Genomic DNA, 20,711 nt, shown 5'->3' on the forward strand with positions numbered 1-20,711 from the left:
CATCAGTCCCTTGATGCTGGAGGGAGCTAGACTTTTCTGGCAATATGACTAGCTCAGAAGCTGGATAAAAGGAGCTAGGCCAGCAGGTGTAATGCAGAGGAGACAAGAGGAATAAAACTCTCTCCCAGTCTTCTGCCAATTCTCTTCTAACTCAAAGCACAGGGGGTCTTCTGATTCTTCATGTCAACACACATTCACACATTGGAGGCATTGAGGAAGATAGTACATCCCCCTAGCTACTCTACTTGTCATTCCTGTAGGGAACATAACCACAAAAGGGTCCCTTATATGGGGGTCATTTTCAAAGGAGTTACGCATGTAAATGTGACATACTATCGTAGCAATTTTCAAAAGCTATTTACTCGAGTAAAGTGCACTTACTTGAGTAAATCCTATGGACAATTCAATGGCATATATTGTAGCAATTTTGAAAAGCCCACTTACTTGAGTAAAGTGTATTTACTCGAGCAAAAACCAGTTTTGCTCGAGTAAATGCTTTTTAAAATCTACCCCTATATGTATACACAGTGGAAGGCATACATACTGCTTCAGAGAAATAAAACCTGAGGCATTTCTTCATTATGGATGAGGCTGTACAAGATAAAGTGACATCCTGAGGGTAACTTTCAAACCATATGCAGAAGTGGGTACTGTTTACCTACAGACTTTACCCTCATTTTAAAAGGGGAAAAAGCTCCCTTTGAAAATTGAGCCCAAAAAAGTACCCACACAAACCTGAGCCTGCTATTTGTGCAGGTACTCTCTCCACCAAAAGTCTGTATACATGAATGCGCATAAGTGCTAACCCCGCCATTCACTGCGCATATGTGTGTACTGGCTCTACACAGAGTAGGCAAATTTCAAAGACCCCATCTCTGCAAACAATATAGGGGCGGATTTTCATACTCCGCGAATAGGCCTACTTTTGTTTGCGCTCCAGGCGCAAACAAAAGTACGCTGGATTTTAGTAGATACGCGCGGAGCCGCGCGTATCTGCTAAAAACCTGGATCGGCGCGCGCAAGGCTATCGATTTTGTATAGCCGGCGCGCGCTGAGTCGCGCAGCCTACCCCCGTTCCCTCCGAGGCCGCTCCGAAATCGGAGCGGCCTCGGAGGGAACTTCCTTTTGCCCTCCCCTCACCTTCCCCCTCCCTTCCCCTACCTAACCCACCCACCCGGCCCTGTCTAAGCCCCCACCTTACCTTTGTCGGGGGATTTACGCCTCCCTCTGGGAGGCGTAAATCCCCGCGCGCCAGTGGGCCTCTTGCGCGCAGGGCCGTGACCTGGGGGCGGGTACGGAGGGTGCGGCCACGCCCCCGGACCGCCCCGGGCCGTAGCCACGCCCCCGTACCCACCCCCAAAACGCTGCCGACATGCCCCGAAAACGCCACGACGACCGGGACCGCCCCCGACACGCCCCCCTCGGAGAACCCCAGGACTTACGCGAGTCCCGGGGCTCTGCGCGCGCCGGTAGGCCTATGTAAAATAGGCCTACCGGCGCGCAGGGCCCTGCTCGCGTAAATCCGGGCGGATTTACGCGAGCAGGGCTCTTAAAATCCGCCCCCTAGTGTTTTACTCATGTAAATGGGGTCTTTGAAAATGGACCTTTTAATTACAGATGAATAATAATAATATGCCCCAAGCCCTAAGTTCTAGGCCTTTGCCACTAATAATGTGCCTTTTGTCTTTGTTGCATCCTTTCCCCCCTGCGAATCCATCTCTATTCCTTCTACCACTTCCTTCCTTAATTTTCCACCTCATTGTTCTTGGTATTCCATAGAATTGTACATAGTTCTTAAGTTGTTTGACTTAAATACTTCTTACTTATACTTTACTTATATGAAGTCAATTTGCTTCATGTAACTGTGTCAACTTGCTCCATGTAACTGTTATGCCTCATACTATAATCGCTATGTTAGTTGTAAACTAATATGATGCATGTATCTGTTATGCTCCATTCTAATTGCACTGTTTTCTTTGTAAAACGATATGATGTGCAAACAGCAATCTGTATATAAAAACCTTCAAATAAATAAAATAAATGTCACTTAACCTATTCTTTTGATTAATTTGTGATTTGTACTATTACATGTTTTTGGCTACCTCTAAGTAATTGTGATAAGCAAGACCTCTAGGGGGAATGTGCCCTTTGTGAATATAAACCTGAGTTGAGAGTAGGAGTGTAATTTTAGAGGAACCCTTGGTACTATCTATATTGCAGTAAGACTGGAGACACTGTAGGCAGAATGGTCACAGTTATTACCTGAAATAAAAATCAGAAAACATATGACACAAGTTCATTGGTTTAAGAGAGCAAAACTTATACTCTTTTGAGGTAGATTATTGGGTTTTTTTATTATAGCAGCATAAGCATAAAATGATTTATACATTGGATAAAGTTTTCTGTTAAATCTCTGATTTAATAGAGCAAAGCACTATTTTTTTTTACAAAAGTTATGCAAACATTCCTGCCTTAACTCAAAATTTACTTGCACTTGTGAAATGCACATTGTCAATTAACTATCTCAGCTAAAGTAGTAATTAAGTTAGTATCTCAACCTAAGCCCCCTGGATTAGTAGAGTCACACTCCTAGTAAATCAGGGATCCTGTCTCACCATGGAGGATATCCAATTGTATCTCTGGTGGGCAAATGACAGGTTAACTCCATAGTCTCAGGCGGAACCCAGAACATTCACAGATGCCTCTGTAAACTATGCAGGCAGGAATGGGGTGAAAATAGCTTAACTTGCCCAGGCTTGGTTTGGCGTGGGAATGGCAAGCACTCCAATTTAGGGAGCAAAGCTAGGCCAAGCTTTGAACCCAGTCTTGTATCTTAACTAGAGCTTCATGGAAATGAGTCCCTTGTGCCAAATTCACAGACATAAAGTTCACATGAATGGCAGCAATGAATAGAGAAAAAATTCTTGCAGTCTGTAAAGTCCAAAGTCTTCTCTGCTTCAGACTTCATACATATGCATAGAGACAAATGTTGATCTTGATTGGATATTGCCCCCATCCATGGGCATGGGAATGGTGGGCTCCTGATATGACATCTTCTTAGCATACATATATGCATGTTCTCATAGAACATAATGAGATTATGTGTCAGCAGCCATTTGTGGATAATACTTGCTTGATAACTAGATACAAATTTTCTCCATGGCCATAATGTAACAGTTCTGTGTCCGGAGTATACCAGCTAATTGTAAAGTACAGACAGATGTCTGATAAGAAGAAGAATGGCAGCTTCTGCTCCTTGTAGTTCACACAGTTTCATGTTGAACTGCAGAGGTCATCATATGGCTTGAAACTCCATTTTGTGTTGCTCAATCTTGTTCAGGCCTGCAGATTTTGGTTCAGTTGCACACATCTTTTAGGGGAACTAGCTTGCCCCTACCAGTGAGACTTTAGACTTATTGGTTCACCCAGCTAAGATGAACCATGCCTCCAGTGAAGCTTGAGTGCCAAGATCAGTCTTATAGGTAGTGCCACCTGGCAACCTAGGGGGACTATGGACTACAACTGTAGTGTGGAAGCATTACTGCTGAGAAGAATTCTGTGAAGGGATGTGAGTGTGCAGTTTAGTGTTTACAATAGGCATAGAGATTTTGTTCTTTCTGTGCCTATATAGAAACATACATAGAAACTTAGAAATGATAGCAGAAAAGGACCAAACGGTCCATCCAGTCTACCCAGCAAGCTTATGTAGTATCTGCCACGCCATACAGGTCGCCCCCATACTTATCAGTTTCCCAGACATAAAAGTCAGGGAAGAGTCCAATTCCTGGTTACCTCTTGCCGTTGACGCAGAGAGCAGTGTTGGAGTTGCATCAAAAGTATCAGGCTTATTGGTTAAGGATATTAACAGCTGCATCAGCAAGTTACCCCCATGCTTATTTGTTTTCCCAGACTGTAAAATTAAATGTTCTTGTTGGTTGCTGTCTGAATCTACTTCCCCTTTTCCCCCTGCCATTGAAGCTGAGAGCAATGGATCTCCTACATGTTTTATCTGTGAGGATGGGTGATTTTATGTTTTAATTTGCAAAGGTTGTGGGGTGGGTTATTTTGAATTATGACTGGACTCTACCTTGAAAAGAGAATTTCCCTATAAATGCGGAAATGTCAAATTAAATATTTCATTCCTTATAAACAGACAGCTGCTGAAGGATCAGAATTAGGCAATGGAAGATCAGGAATAATGAACAAATTCAGTAACTACTAAGGAACAAGAGGAAGTAGGTATATTGAAGAATTAAGGGAACAATTTTAAAATTGCCCGCATTGGTAAAAAGTCTATGGTTAAGTTTTATCTGCCGTCTTGGCACCAATTTTCACAGAGAAAGCCCAGACCTTTAGTCACACTGAAGGAGGCAATTTTTCAGACAGCTGATTGACATGAGTAAAACCGCTTTTACCCATGTGAATTGCTTTGAAAATTGTCCTCTCCAGGCATAAATTTAGTTTCAGAACTTTCTGATTCTCCAGTGAATGGGGAGAATAAATGCAAAGCCTTATTTATTATTTATTTATTAGTAGGCATTTCATATTCCACCTTTTACCAATCATGGCCTCAAGGAGAATTACAATCAATTCAAAATAGACAAAAATGCAGTTGAGATAATTCACAATGCTGTTAACATTTACAGTTGGAAAACATAGGGAATCAGGATATAATTTCAAGTTCTAATTGGAATAACAAAGGGTTAGAAATGGAGAAAGGGTATCTCGGCCGGGAAGGCCTGGTTGAAAAGCCAAGTCTCTGCTTTCTTCCTGAAAGTAAAGTAGCAAGGCTGAAGTCGTAGGGGTAGAGATACTTTGTTTCACGTCTTGTATTTATTTTTTATTTATTTAAAAGCTTTTCTATACCGTCGTTACGTTAATTCACCATCACAATAGTTAACCTTGTTACTTATATGTTTCTGTTCCTCTCGTTTCTCTCCTCCTACTTGTTGGGGTCTCCTCCTGACCCCCAGTTACTCTTAGTATCCCATCTCCCCCCTCCCCCCCCCCTGTTATTTGTAATTTCCACCTTTTTGTTATCATGTAAACCGACATGATGTGTATTTTAATGTCGGTATAGAAAAATTGTTAAATAAATAAATAAATAAATTTACAAAAAGGCACAAATAGTATTAAAAGTTGATTGGTATAGATAACATATTATAGATGTGCCATTAGTGAATGGTACCATGTTTTTTAATATAAAAATCTGTGTGTTGATTTTGCTTATATGTTGAAAAAACTTCTTTATGGTTCCTATATAAATTTAACACTCTAATATGTATTAGGAGAGAAAAATTTTAAAAACTGATTGCTTGGTGCTTACTTATGCGCTCATTTGTTTTCTTTGTTCTCCTTATAAAAAGCCTGTTTAAAAAGCCAGGTTTTTAGACGTACTTTGAAAAGTTTAAAGCTTCTCTGCAGTCTAATTTCGAGTGGCATTGAGTTCCACAGTACGGGTCCTGCCAAAGACAGAGCTCGCTCCCTTACTTGAGTGAGACGTGCTGATTTAACAGAAGGAATAGTTAATAGCGCCTTATTACCCGATCTTAGATTTCTGTGTGGCACATGTACACGAAGTGCTGTGTTAGCCACTCCACTTTTTCATCATGGATTAATTTATGAATTATACACAATGCTTTATATTGTATTCTTTGTTCAATAGATAGCCAGTGTAGTTCTGAAAGTGTTCCTGTAATGTGGTCTCTTTTCTTTTTTCCTGTCAATATTCTGGCGGCAGAATTTTGCAATATTTGAAGCGGTCTAAAGGTCACTTGAGGTAATCCTAGTAACAGGGCATTAAAGTAATCAGTGCTTGCGAATATCATTGCCTGTAAAATTGTTCGGAAATTTGCCAGGGTTAATAAAGGTTTCAACTTTCTGAGAACCATTAATTTCACGTAACCTTCCTTTATTTTCAGTGATATGTGTTGTTTCAGGTTTAGTTCAGGATCTATTATTACACCTAGATTACGCTCTTTCACCGCTAATTCCACAGTTTGATTATTTTTTTTATTGCTTTGGTGATTGAATTGGGTTTATATTTTTTCATTCAAAGTGTAGGAATTCTGTTTTTTCAATGTTTATCACTAGCTCCATTTGGTTTAGTAGCTGTTTGATTATGTCTAGGTTCATATTGGCCAACTTTATTGTTTCTTCAATTGTGTTGTCAATGGCTTACAATAGTTGTATGTCATCCACGTAAATGTAATGTATGATTCCCAGTCCTGCGAGTAGGTGGCATACTGGGAGGAGGTAAATATTAAAAAGTGTGGCAGACAGGGCTGATCCCTGTGGCACTCCAGTTTTTAACTTTTGTGCATAACAGCTGAAAACACAAAGTCTAGGTACGACAATCAGGCTAATGCCAGAGGAGAACAAGAAAGGAGCCATTTAGGAGGCTTGGAGGTCTCTTGAGGGTGTGTAGGAAGAGAGGAAAGATATAGATGAAGCAGAGAGTTTTGAATGTTACCCTACTTTCAACTGGGAGCTAATGCAGTTGTTGGAATATAGGTTTTATGTGGCCGGTTGATCTGGCTTCTACAAAAATTCTAGCGCCCATACTTTGAAGGAGCTGGAGACATTTCTTACCGAATTGCGTGAGGCCATTATATAAGGAATTGCAGTAGTCAATTTGGCTGGTGTTTACTGCATGGATTACAGTCACAAGATTGTGCTTGTTGAGGCAGTTGCACAGTTGGTGGATCTAGGTCAGGTACATAAAAGCAATCCTTTCCCCTACGTAAAGTGAGATTCCATAGTGAGGTTTTGGTGATGCTGAACCCCTGACTCCTTGGACCAGTATTTGCCAGCTCTCTCCTGGATGCACACCTAACCAGTAGAGTTTTCAGGATTACCACAATGAACATGCATGAGTTAGAATTGCAGACCCTGGATTTCAATATATGCAAATTTATCTTATGCATATTCATTATAGTGATCCTGAAAACTTGACTGTCTAGATGTGTCTCTAGGAGAGGGTTAGGAAACACTGCCTTAAGGCTGCAATAGGGTACCTGATAGGGAAGGTAAACATCATAGGGCATGACCTTGTAGACTGAGCCAGAGGAAGTGCTCTGATTGTTAGACACTTATATTTGACATTATCCATTGCAAGAATGCAGTAGTTTTGGTGTAGATACCGAGGCCGGCATGGGGACATCCTACGGTCCAGCTCAGGATGCCCACTAGCTTACATTTGTCCTTGATATTACATGCCAATGGTCCTCCAATGACACCCTGGTGGAGAAGAGAGAGAAAGTCAATCCTAGTAGACACTGTACAGACAGAGCAAACATCCTCCAAGTATTGCACTCATCAAAGTATTTGTGAAGAGTAAGACTCACCATTTATTTTATTTATTTAAGGCTTTTCTTTATCGACATTAGAGATGTGAATCGTGTGATCGATCGTCTTAACGATCGATTTTGGCTGGGGGGGGGAGGGAATCGGATCGTCGCGGTTTTGTTTTTGTTTTTTTAAATCGTGTAAATCGGGGGAGGGCGGGAAAACCGGCACACTAAAACAACCCTAAAACCCACCCCGACCCTTTAAAATAAATCTCCCACCCTCCTGAACCCCCTGAAAATGTCTTAAATTACCTGGGGTCCAGTGGGGGGGTCCCGGTGTGATCTTCCACTCTCGGGCCACGGGTGCCAATAGAAATGGCGCCGGCGCCATTTTGGCTCCTGTCCCCCGACGTCACGAGCGCGGGAGATTGCTGCTGGACCCCCAGGGACTTTTGGCCAGCTTGGGGGGCCTCCTGACCCCCACAAGACTTGCCAAAAGTCCAGCGGGGGTCCGGAAGCGACCTCCTGCACTCGAATCATATTTGCTGTATTGCAAAATGGTGCCGGCCATACGGCCATATGGCCATATGGCCGTATGCATTCTTGCAATGGCCGTATGGCCGGCGCCATTTTGCAATGGCCCACGGGTGCGTGGCCCGAGAGTGGAAGATCACACCGGGACCCCCCCACTGGACCCCAGGTAATTTAAGACATTTTGGGGGGGTTCGGGAGGGTGGGGGATTTATTTTAAAGGGTCGGGGTGGGTTTTAGGGTTGTTTTAGTGTGCTGGTTTTCCCGCCCTCCCCCTTCCCCTCCCCCTTCCCCCGATTTACGATTTTTGACGATAAATCGGGGGAATTCCTATTGTATATCGCCTCTAACGATTTTTGACGATTTAAAATATATCGGACGATATTTTAAATCGTCAAAAAACGATTCACATTCGTCAGGACATCATGCCGGTTTACATCAAACAAGGGAGAGACCAAATGGTGAAAGCAGTTACAATAAACAAGGAGCAGAAAAACTGGGAGATGAGGAAGTAATATGCGTAAAAGCAAAAACATCCCCCAATAACTAGGCAGTACAGGTAAACACAAGGAGAACTGCCGTTCACTCAAACTATATTCATGTAAATTATGTAAAAGAGAAATATTTTCTACTCACTCTATAATCAGTTTTGTAGTTTAAATCTGTAACATTGTGCATTCAGATAACTGCAGTAAAACATATAGGGGCGGATTTTCAAGAGCCCTGCTCGCGTAAATCCGCCCAAAACCGGGCGGATTTACGTGAGCAGGGCCCTGCGCGCCGGGAAGCCTATTTTACATAGGCCTCCCGGCGCGCGCAGAGCCCCGGGACTCGCGTAAGTCCCGGGGTTCTCCGAGGGGGGGCGTGTCGGGGGCGGGCCCGGTCGTCGCGGCGTTTCGGGGGCGTGTCGGCAGCGTTTTGGGGGTGGGTACGGGGGCGTGGCTACGGCCCGGGGCGGTCCGGGGGCATGGCCGCGCCCTCCGTACCCGCCCCCAGGTCGCGGCCCGGCGCGCAGGAGGCCCGCTGGCGCGCGGGGATTTACTTCTCCCTCCGGGAGGCGTAAATCCCCCGACAAAGGTAAGGGGGGGGTTTAGACAGGGCCGGGCGGGTGGGTTAGGTAGGGGAAGGGAGGGGAAGGTGAGGGGAGGGCAAAGGAAAGTTCCCTCCGAGGCCGCTCCGTTTCGGAGCGGCCTTGGAGGGAACGGGGGTAGGCTGCGCGGCTCGGCGCGCGCCGGCTATACGAAATCCATAGCCTTGCGCGCGCCGATCCAGGATTTTAGCGGATACGCGCGGCTCCGCGCGTATCTACTAAAATCCAGCGTACTTTTGTTTGCGCCTGGAGCGCAAACAAAAGTAGGCTATTCGCGCTCGTTTTAAAATCCGCCCCATATTGCTTGCTAGTTTGGGAAAGTGTGAAACATTCCACTCTAATTCCACTGTTACACCGTTTTTTCTCCTTTTCTTTATTTTATAATGTGTTTATGTGAAAAAAAAAATCCTTAGCAATCAATGGCTCTCTCTACCTATGCTAAGAATTGTGGTTACTTTGTAAGTCCACTTGAATATGTCGACTTAAGGGTCAACAAACAATCTGAAGGTAATGCCTTTTAACTGAACTATCTTAAGTCACTCTCAAACTGGTAACTCTCAAACTGGCATGCAGGTGCACATGCGTGCACTTTTGTTGGCCCACGCCCAAAGACGCAGCTATTTTATAAGTTGCACGCATGTTATAAAACAGCCTGGCAGGCGCACATGTGCCACATTTTAAGTGGGCGTGCACAAATGCTGCTTCTACCGCATAAATTGGGGAGTGTGCGCTGACGCCATTTCCAGTTTTACCAGTTTGTCCCCAGTTAAGAGGTAGGTCCTCCACCCCCCCCACCCATGGTTTGATAGCCTTCACTCCCCCCAGTTATCCCCAACTTTTAAATCCCCTCCAATCTGCCTGTTTATCTTTATTTTATAACTCACACGACCTCCATAGCCGAAGCAAAGTTTCACAGCAGGGGGCCTCGGCGTGCGCCGGATCGTGTAAGTATTTACACGCACATCTCAGCATCCGCCCGGAAATGCCCGTGTTCCACTCGGACCACGCCCATGCCCATGCAACATTTACATGTGTATCTGGTTGGCTTTTAAAATCCGCTTGGCGCACACGAGCCCAACATATTTGGGTATCCCCTAATTAATATGCACATCAGGCTTTTAAGAGCTTTCAAGACTTATCCTCTCCAATAGGTCAGAGAAGAAACAGCACAGTTACACTGGGTTTAAATAGTACAGAGTCATCCAGGTCTTAGGCTGCCTATATATGCCATTGCAGCTCAGAAAAGGGAAGGGGGTGTATTTGGGTGGGGGGATTGCCAGAAGTGATAATACAGTAAAGTTTTACAGCTGAAAAGACCTAAATCTTTCAAGCTGTGCTCTGCAATAGAAAAATTAGAAACAGCCATGAGCTCATACTCAGTTTAGACACTGAAAAGGCTTTCAATAAATTCATATGGCATTTATATGTTCTGGGTATTCAGTGAGATGGGAATTAAGGGCCATTTTGTTGATTGGATTCAGTTACTATATTCTGCCCCAGAGGTAAGGCTTCTCATTAATGGCAGACATCGGAAGTTTGAGCTTAAAGGGGGGGGGGGGGGGGGGAGAGAGAAATACAATTGAGAAACACAAATGTGTTTTCAAGGATTCACCATAGGGAGGCAGATATTGAAACTTTGTATGCTTGTGGGTAACATTTTGCTTTTCTGAAATGAACCAACAAGAGATCTCTCTCAATTTGAATCATTTGCAGGCCCAAAAAGAAATGTTGGTAGGTCCGAAGCTTTCTGCTACACTGGCAACATGCTAGTAAAGTACCTTCTCTTTTAAGTGAGCACTAGAACATGTGAAATATTTGGGGATATAGACTTGAATGAATTGTCTCACCTCCACAAAGAAACTTTTATAGAAACTATTGCAAATTTCAAAACACAACTTAACCTTTGGCAAGAACAGCCATTAACCCTTCTAGGGAGGAGGAAAACGCTCTTTAAAATGGTACTCTTGCCAAAGTTGCTGTATAATCGGCAGATGCTGCCATGTTAGTTAGCATAAGTGCACTAGGCATTGTTGAAGCCTATGTTGTTAAGGTTCCTCTGGAGAGAGATAAGAGGTAGGGTAAGTTTTATGAAACTATTGAGGAACAAGGAATCGGGGGGCGGGGGGGGGGGGGGGGCTAGAAACTCCAGACATTAGGCTTATACAATGTAGCATGTTTAATGCGTTTTTTCTGGGAATGGGTTACGAACAATCAATCCTCGCGTGCCACTGTTCAGAAGAATGTATTTGTTCAATCAGTGGCACTGGTGTGGAGATATTTTTGAAAATGGTAGGGCGTGGATCCCTGAACATCTTTTTTTTTTTTAACCTATAGTTGGTAACTTGGATTCCGTGCCAGGGATAAAGTCTCAATTATTTCCCGTCGATAGCAGGGCTGAATAAGCCATGCTGTCTGGGAGCATCTCGCGACCGGTCAGTAGGCGTACTTTTCTCAGTTAGTACAGAGTTTTGAACTCTGTATGGCTGTGCGGTGAGCTTCCCACATGATTGCCTTGTTACCTCAGTGTCTTTTTTTCCACGAGCAGTCGTATGTCCCCCAGGCCCAAAGGAAGCACGCAGAGAAAATTGCGCAGTTAAAGATATCTTCCACACAGTCTTCGCCGGGACCGTCGAAGAGACCAAAAAAGACACCGTCTAAGAGGTCTGCTTCGCTTGAGGGTGCCTTGGCTAGGTCGGTCATACCACCAGAGCCAGTGAAGGGAGTTGAGGCCGCAACTCCTATTTCATAAAAATCCCCTCATGAGCTGCTTGGTTTTCAGTTCGCTGAACCAACTCGCTCCTGCTCCTCGACACCGAAGAAGTCGGGACTCAGAAAAGCAAATCAGCCGAAGCATTTGAAGAACGGTGCGTTGGTGCAAGGATGTGCGCATGGTGCATCGGCGCATAACTCATTGGAGCACAAATCGGTGCCTGATGCATCAGCACACAGCTACGCGCACAAGACACCTGCGCTCAAAACATCGGTGCACAGCTGCACGCACGACGCATCGGCGCACAACGGCACAAAAATCACGGCGGAATGCACAACGTATCTGTGCTCAGATTGGCGCACAAGGGCACATCTAAGCGTACAGCGCCGATGCCACACGAAGCATCGAAGCATCAGGACTCAAAACGTGCGAAGCTATCGAATTCCGACGCACAGACGCCAGTTGACATGGTCTACACTGCTAAGTCAGGAATATCTTAAAAAGTCACAAAACACTAAGCATATAACATCTTCAAAACCTAGTGAGACAGATTCTGACCAGCATGTGGAACTAGTCTCTATCAATGACTCTGTCACTTCTAGCGAAGGTTCTGATTCTGATGGATCTTCTCTTAGCAGACCACAATCCCCTCGTCTTCTCCATAAGTCAGGCCTGCTTCCTCAAGACGCACTCATAGCAGCAATGCCTTCAGGACCAGATCGTTTTCCAGGACCTTCACAACCGCTCACATCTAAAGCGATGTTACAAATTTCGCAGGCATTAAATACTTTTTTCCAAGATCCGAACACGGCACATCCTCAGCCTCCACTTGTGCCATCTCAGCCTTCGCCATCTGCATCACCAACTCCACTCCTTCCGTCTCAGCCGTCAGCACCATCTCCAATCCCAGATCGACCAGACTCTCCATGGACATCGTCGCCTGGTTCATCTACAGGATTCCCATCTGACTCTCCAGAAGGTCTCCCGGAACCTTATTCCCCTCCCGAAGACTTGTCCTACGCAAAGTTCATCGAGAAAGTAGGCTCTCTTTTAAATATTGAGACAGGAAAGATCCCTGATCCTAGGTCGGAGGTTTTAGGAATACTGAAAATATTCGAAATGCCTCCAGATCCAACAGCTCTACTACCACATACAGTGCTGGATACAGTTCTTCGTAAATGTGGGACAAATCTTTTACCACCGCAGCCACATCGAGGAAAACGGACTTAAAGTACCATATGCGTAATTCCACAATTTATGATTCCACACAACTACCACACAACTCAATAGTAGTGGAATCTCACTATCAAAGGCAAAAAGGTCAAAACTTCATGCCAATTCACCACCAGGAAAAGACCATAAATCTATGGACGACTTCGGCTGTAAGGTATACCATTCCTCCATGTTAGCAACAAAAATTCAACACCATCAGTTTTACATAATCCAGTATTTTTTTGAATGTCTTCAGAGATTACGTCCCTTATGTTTAGCCTCTGATAATACCCTACCACAACCTTTTACAGACATGGAAGAAGGGCTTCGCCATCTTCTTCGGTCTGTATATGAGTCTTTTGAGTCTTCTGCAAGGTCTTCGGCTACGGCTATAGCAGCAAGATGAATGGCATGGTTGAGAGCGAGCGCAATTAGAGAAGGACGTTCACGATAAGTTAGTGGACATACCGTGTCTAGGAGACAATCTTTTTGGTGAAAAGTTTGGGGAAACCATTACTCTTCTTAAAGAACAGAGTACCACTGTACTGTCACTCACATCTCCAACAGATCCCCATACCTCATCCAGAAAAATGTACCCTTCGTTCAGGAAGAAGTCCTACTCAAGGGCACCCTTTAAAGCATAGAATACCTATCGATCGCAGAATTATTCCCACCAAAGATACCAACCTCAGACTCATCAGTCCCGTGGATGACCTCATCAACAAAGACCACAAAAGCAAACACCAGCACCTCCTCAAAAACAGACTTCATCTTTTTGAGCTATCCTGAGCCACCTCCACCACCATACATAGGAGGTCGCCTTCAACTATTTTATGCCAATTGGGAGGCGACTACTTCAGATGCTTGGGTGCTGAACATCATAAGGGAGGGCTACTGAATAAATTTTGTAACACTCCCATGTCTCCCTCATATTCCCTCCCCCCGGAGTACATCAACCCATTCACTGTACCTTCAATAACAGTTACAAAATCTACAAAGCCAGAAATCCATTCAAAGAATTCCAATGTCACGGGAAAATCAGGGATTCTACTCCCATTATTTTCTCATTACAAAAAAGTCCGGAAGTCTTTGACCCATCTTAGACTTATGGAATCTCAACAAACACATTCAAAATGATGTCTCTAAAGACTATTCTTTCCCTCCTACAACCCAACGACTGGCTATGTTCCATAGACTTGAAGGATGCGTACTCCCATATTCCCATGCACCCTTCTTCCTGGCAATACCTTTGCTTTCAAGCTCAGAACAGCCACTATCAATACAAGGTTCTACCCTTTGGCCTGTCTTCAGCCCCAAGAGTGTTCACAAAATGTTTAGCGGTAGTGGTGGCTCACCTCAGACAACTGTCAATCCAGATTTTTCCTTATCTGGATGACTGGCTTTTAGTAGCCTCAAATCAGGCTACTCTACGAACTCACACATTCCAAACAATCAACTGTCTTCAGACACTGGGCTTCATATTCAATTACGAAAAGTCCAAACTACAACTGACCCAAACATTTCAGTTCATTGGATCGCTCATCAATACAACACAACAGAGAGCATACCTCCCACAGGACAGGATTCAAACTCTATCCTCACTAGCTTGACGTCTATGCAACCGATCACATACATCGGCACGTCAAGTCCTCCAGCTATGGGTCATATGGCGGCAGCTATACATGTAGTTCCCTATACGAGACTACATATGTGCCACCTACAATGGGGACTAAAGAATCAATAGTCTCAATACTTTCAACCCCTCTCAACCAGGATACAACTTACCACTCAAATGCGCATCGACATTCGATAGTGGAAACACACCAACAACTTGACCCTGGGAGCACCTTTCAGGTTACCTCTCCATCAACTAACACTTATGCTTACAGAAGATGCATACAGAAGGGGCTGGGGAGCTCACCTGAGCAACCTAAAGACTCAAGGTTTCTGGTCTGCACAAGAGAGCACACACCAGATCAACCTTCTGGAACTTCGAGCCATTTGAAAGGCTCTTCAAACCTTCTCCCCTTAAGTTCAGGGCAAGCATTTCATGGTATACACAGGCAACCAAATTGCCATGTTCTACATAAACAAGGAAGGAGGGTCAGGCTCATGGATCCCCTGTCGAGAAACACTTCGAATACTGACATGGGCAATAGCAAATGAAGTTTTGATGCAAGCCACTTACCTTCCAGGTTTAGACAATGTCACGGCGGATCGCCTCAGCAGAATATTTCATCCACACGAATGGACTTTGAATCGGGAAGTAGCAACCAGAATCTTTCAATGCTGGGGCAACCCGATAATAGATCTCTTTGCCACAGAGAACAACTGTCAAACACAAGTATTTTGCTTCATTTACCTGAGCAAACTTTGTCATGCTCCAGATGCCTTTCTCATCCCATGGACAGAGGGCTTGCTATACGCTTACCCTCCCATTCCGCTAATATCAAGGACGATTAAAAAATGTATCTGAGACACAGTGGATATGATCCTCATAGCTCCAGAATGGCCAAGGCAGCCTTGGTATCCGTATCTCATGCGATTATCCATTTGCCCACCAATTCCACTGGAGAACCATCCACATCTGTTGACTCAGGAAGGGGGGTCCCTCCTTCATCAAATGCATCATTCCCTCCACCTGACAGCTTGGAGGTTGAAAGGCAATTATTAAACCACCTGGAACTGCCAGCTCAATTTGAAGATATTCTCATTGCTTCTAGGAAGCCTTCAACTAGACGTAACTATGCAGGAAAGTAGCATCGTTACACAGAATGGTGCAAACCACAAAGGCTTAGACCCTTTCTCATCAACAACCACGCAACTCCTAGAGTATCTTCATACACTCTACCTTGCTGGTTTAGCGCTGGCTTCAGTTCGTGTTCATGTTAACACTATTGCAGCTTTCCACCACTCTCATAATGGACTTCCCATTTCCAACCATCCATTAATCTCCAGATTCATGCGGGGCATGCTGCATCTAAGGCCATCGGTGTCAAAACCACCTATACCATGGAATCTCAATATAGTACTGCTATAGAGTAATAGAGTAATGCTGCCTCCTTTCGAGCCATTAGACTCATGCCACATAAAATCCCTAACATGGAAAACGGTATTTCTAGTAGCCGTCACATCAGCACAGAGAGTAAGTGAGCTAAAAGTCTTGGTTCACTATTCTCCTTATTTAGAATTTTACCATGATAAAGTCACTCTTCGGCCTCATCCTACTTTCCTTCCTAAAGTAGTATCGGCTTTCCACATAAACCAGTCAATTACATTGCCAATTTTCAAACCTAAACCTCATCATAATGACCGAGATAAGCTTCTGCACTCTTTAGATTGTAAAAGAGTGTTAGCTTATTACAAACAAAGGATTCAATCTCAAGGAAGACCATCTCAACTGTTCCTCTCCTTTAACCCAAATAATCCAAACCAGCCTGTATCAAAAAGAACCATTACTAGTTGGTTGTCCCAATGCATTGAATTCTGCTACGATAAATGTTCTCTTGTTTTGAGCAACAAACCTAAAGCACACCAGATACGCGCAACAGCAGCATCTGTTGCACATTTAAAAAGGGTTCCACTGCTAGATATCTGCAAAGCAGCAACTTGGTCTTCTCTTCATACCTTCACATCTCACTACTGAATCGGACAGCAAGCATCTTCCGATGCAGCTCTGGGTTCGGCAGTTCTGGAAACCCTAAATACTGAATAAGACTGTCTACCTTTATTGAAGGATAGTGTCTTCAACTCATAAAACATATTATATGGACACAACCTGGGAGCTTGGGACTCCCAGACAGCATGGCTATTTCAGCCCTCCTATTGACGGGAAAAAGCAAGTTTGCTTACTGTAAACGGTGTTTCCGTAGATAGCAGGATGAATTAGCCATGCGATCCCTTTCCACCTCCCTAGACAGTCTACAGATTCTACCAAAACTTTTCCACGTACATCTCGCTTGGCTACAAGAGACTGAGGTAACAAGGCAATCACGCAGGAAGCTCACTGCGCAGCCGTACAGAGTTCAAAACTCTGTACTAACTGAGAAAAGTCTGCCTACTGATCGGTCGTGAGACGCTCCCAGACAGCATAGCTAATTCATCCTGCTATCTACTGAAACACCGTTTATGGTAAGCAAACTTGCTTTTCTTGGAATGCAACTTAAAAAGACTGAGGAGTATAAAAGATTTCACTGTTAATGAAGCTGTGCTTATGTATAGCTTCAGTCAGCTTCAGTTAGAATATAATATCCCTCAAAAGCTTTGCTTTTTTTCAGCTTAGATATTATGTAAAGACCCTAAACATCAGTGCTGCAAAGATTAAAGATTAAAGAGGAAAGAGGATTGGAGTTAGAAATGGAACAAGCAGGTGGTGGTGGTAAAAATTCCATACTATCTTGGTATAAATTATGCAAACAATAACACAGGAAGTGCTAGCAGAAAAGGCAAATTTCTGGTAGAAAGAGCTGATACAGGAGATAAAAACAAGGGTTCAAAAATAGCTTGCAGAGGCTCATCGGCTATTTGTAGATGCTGGGTTGAAGGAAATGCAATTTAAATAAGTCATCAATGTCATATTAATGCTGTAAAACATTATAAAAAAGGGTCTCGTCACATCTGATATCTGCTCCAAGTGTAAGACTGACCAAGATACAATGGTGCACATCTTTCTGTGATGTCATGTTCACTGTTACCTCTAAGCTGTGCACGTGTACATGCACACACAGGTCACAAATCCTGCACATATGGCCAAACATACAGGCCAATGCAATACCGTGCGCTGGCCACAGCACACGGCTTAACACGCGATTGGACCCGCATCCATAACCCCCGATGCAAGAAGGGGGTTAGTGGGTCCAAATTGTGCGTCCAACTGAGCAGGTAGCTAATAGCTCATCACCTGTAAATTCTTGTTGATGAGGCTATTAGCTATTTCCCCCTGATGCAAAAAAAAAAATGTGTGCCCGGCACGCACATTTTTACCCTCCAAAATTAGCACCTGCTCCAGAGCATAAAAGATTTACAGAAAAGCAGAAAATAATTCTTTTCTGTAGTTCCTCCGACTTAATATCATGGTGATATTAAGTCGGAGGAATAAAAAAGAACACTAAAAAAAAATAAAAATAAATTGTTCTAGCAGTCAGATAACTGAAAAGCATAATGTTAATACAAACAAAAAACACACTTTGAAATGTTTGTATGCTAATGCAAGAAGTCTAAGACATAAGATCTAGAGTTAAGAGTGTATAGCAGTGAATGACGATATATATTTAATTGGCATCTCAGAGACATGGAGGAAGGAGGATAACCAATGGGATAGTGCTATACCAGGGTACACATTATTTCACAATGATAGAGAGGAGCAATTTGGTGGCAGGATGATGCTTTATGTTCAGGATGGCAAGAGATCCTGCAAGAGACTAAATGCACCATTGAATCTTTATGGGTAGAAATCCCTTGTGTATTGAGGAGTGTAGTGATAGGACTGTACTACTGTCCACCTGGCCAAAATGATGAGACAGACAGTGAAATGCTAAGAGAAATTAGGGAAACTAACCAAATTGTGCAGTAATAATGGGAGATTTCAATTAACTAGTCCAAATAAAGAAGAAGCAAAACCTTGCACATAAGCAAGTATCAAGACACACTGGTGCAGGATAAATTTTATAACCACCACAAATTCGATGGTGTTCTTTAATGATAATTTCCAAATGTAAGGGAATATCAGTGTTTATACAGGCAACTCCGTGAGCTCAAATACACAACATTAATCCGGTCCCCCGACACGGTCCCATGTTACACTAGGCTGCATCGGGAGGGACCATGGGTACATTGAATCTATGGTATAAAAGAAATATAAATCATATAAAATTGGTGGAAACAGGCTACACATAGTAATCCAACAAAATCGTGTACATACCTTTAAAGTAATACCCGGAGCGCGCAGGCTCTCACAGATGTAAGCCATTTAAACATGGAAAAAAGGCGCGAACGCGGCAGCTCTCGCGAGAACTGTCAAAACCAGCAGGTCTCGGCGGATCCAAACAGTGAACCCGGGATTCAATAGAAAAGATTCCACTCAATCTCTCTATTAAGGCCTTTAGGGAAAACCGTGTCTAGAATAAAAATCCATCTCTGTTCCCTCCAGCCCAGGATCTCGGGGAAGTCACCCCCCCTAAGGGGGCGGCGCACTACCTCGATAACCGTGAAGGAGAGATCAGAGATGGCATGGCCACATTCAACCCAATGGGACACCAAGGGCTCATCTACTCTATGTAGGCGAATATTAGAACAGTGTTCTATCATGCAGGTCTTCAACATGCGCGTCGTCTTGCCCACATAGAGCAGAGGACATGGGCATTTAACAATATACACCACACCTTTCGTCAAACAGTCCGATGCAGAACAGAGTTTAAAGGGGCGCCCAGTGATGGGGTGTATAAAGACCGAGACAGTTTCCGTATGGCTGCACATGGTGCAGTGACCACACGGGCCATGAGTCACAGGAATGTCAGAAAAATCAGAAGAACCATCAGAGGGAAATGAGGCTGTATGGACCAAATGGGCCACAAATTTTTGCCGCGCCTAAAAGTAAAGCGCAGCGAACTGTGTAACAAATCTGTCAGCGCTAATGCTGACCAATGTCGCTCTCCCATGATAGAAAAAGGTAAAATACAATTATTTGTCTCATCCTCTGAGCTGGTGGCTGGTAAAAACAACCAGTCCCGGTTAGTGTATAACGCTCTTTTTAGAGCTTTTTTGACCACCCTTTTTGGATAGCCACGCTCCACAAACTGGTTGAACATATTTTGTGCTTCGGTGTTTACTGAAGAGGATGTTGGAGAGACACACTTTCCCGAGAAGATTTTCAAGGATGATGACTCAGATGAACTAAACCAAATTATGGTGAACCTGGAAGATGAAATAGGCCAGATTGACAAACTGAAGAGTATGAAATCACCATGACTGGATGGTATATAACCCAGGGTTGTGAAAGAACTAAAAAATGAAATTTCAGACCTAATAGTAAAAATTTGTAATCTATCATTAAAATCGTCCATTGTACCTGAAGACTGGAAGGTGGCCAATGTAACCCAGATATTTAAAAGGTTCCGGGGAAGATCCAGAAAACTATATACCGGTGAGCCTGATTTCAGTGCTGGGAAAAATCATGGAAACTGTTATAAAGAATAAAATCACAGAACATTTAGATAAACATGGCTTAATGGTACATAGCCAGCATGAATATACCCAAGGGAAGTCTTGCCTCACAAATCTTCGACATTGTTATGAAGAGGTAAATAAACATGTAGACAAAGGTGAACAGGTAGATATGGTGTATTTGGATTTTCAGAAGGTGTTTGACAAAGTCCCTCATGAGAGGCCTCTAAGAAAACTAAAAAGTCATGGTATAGGAGGCAATGTCCTTTTGTGGATTGCAAGCTGGTTAAAAGACAGGAAATAGAGAGTAGGATTAAATGGTCTGTTTTCACAGTGGAAAAAGGTAAACAGTATAATGCAGCAGGGATCTGTACTTGGACCAGTGCTTTTTAATATATTTATAAATGATCTGGAAAGGGGCACGTTGAGTGAGGTGATTAATTTGTGGACGACACAAAATTATGCAGAGTAGTTAAATCTCAAACGGATTGTGATAAATTGCAGGAAGACCTTGTGAGACTGGAAGATTGGGTGTCCAAATAGCAGATGAAATTTAATGTGGACAAGTACAAGGTGATGCATATAGGGAAAAATAACCCTTACTGTGGTTACACGATGTTAGTTTCCACATTAGGAGTTACCACCCTGGAAAAAGATCTAGGTGTCATAGTTGATAACACATTGAAGTAGTCAGCTCAGTGTGCTGTGGCGGTCAAAA

General features: G+C 43.6%; 1 protein-coding gene across 1 annotated transcript in view; it reads right to left on the reverse strand.

Moving 5' to 3' along the window:
• Window positions 1-5,077: 5,077 nt before the first annotated feature.
• Window positions 5,078-20,711, reverse strand: part of LOC115094137 (tryptase-like) — a 72,088-nt gene continuing 56,454 nt past the window's right edge. The window contains exon 6 of the mRNA XM_029606879.1: window positions 5,078-7,239. Within this exon, the coding sequence (XP_029462739.1) occupies window positions 7,084-7,239 (156 nt within the window). The 3' untranslated portion in view covers window positions 5,078-7,083. The remainder of the gene's footprint in view (window positions 7,240-20,711) is intronic.

This window comes from Rhinatrema bivittatum, chromosome 6 (genome assembly GCF_901001135.1).
Source record: "Rhinatrema bivittatum chromosome 6, aRhiBiv1.1, whole genome shotgun sequence".
Classification (NCBI taxonomy): Eukaryota; Metazoa; Chordata; class Amphibia; order Gymnophiona; family Rhinatrematidae; genus Rhinatrema; species Rhinatrema bivittatum.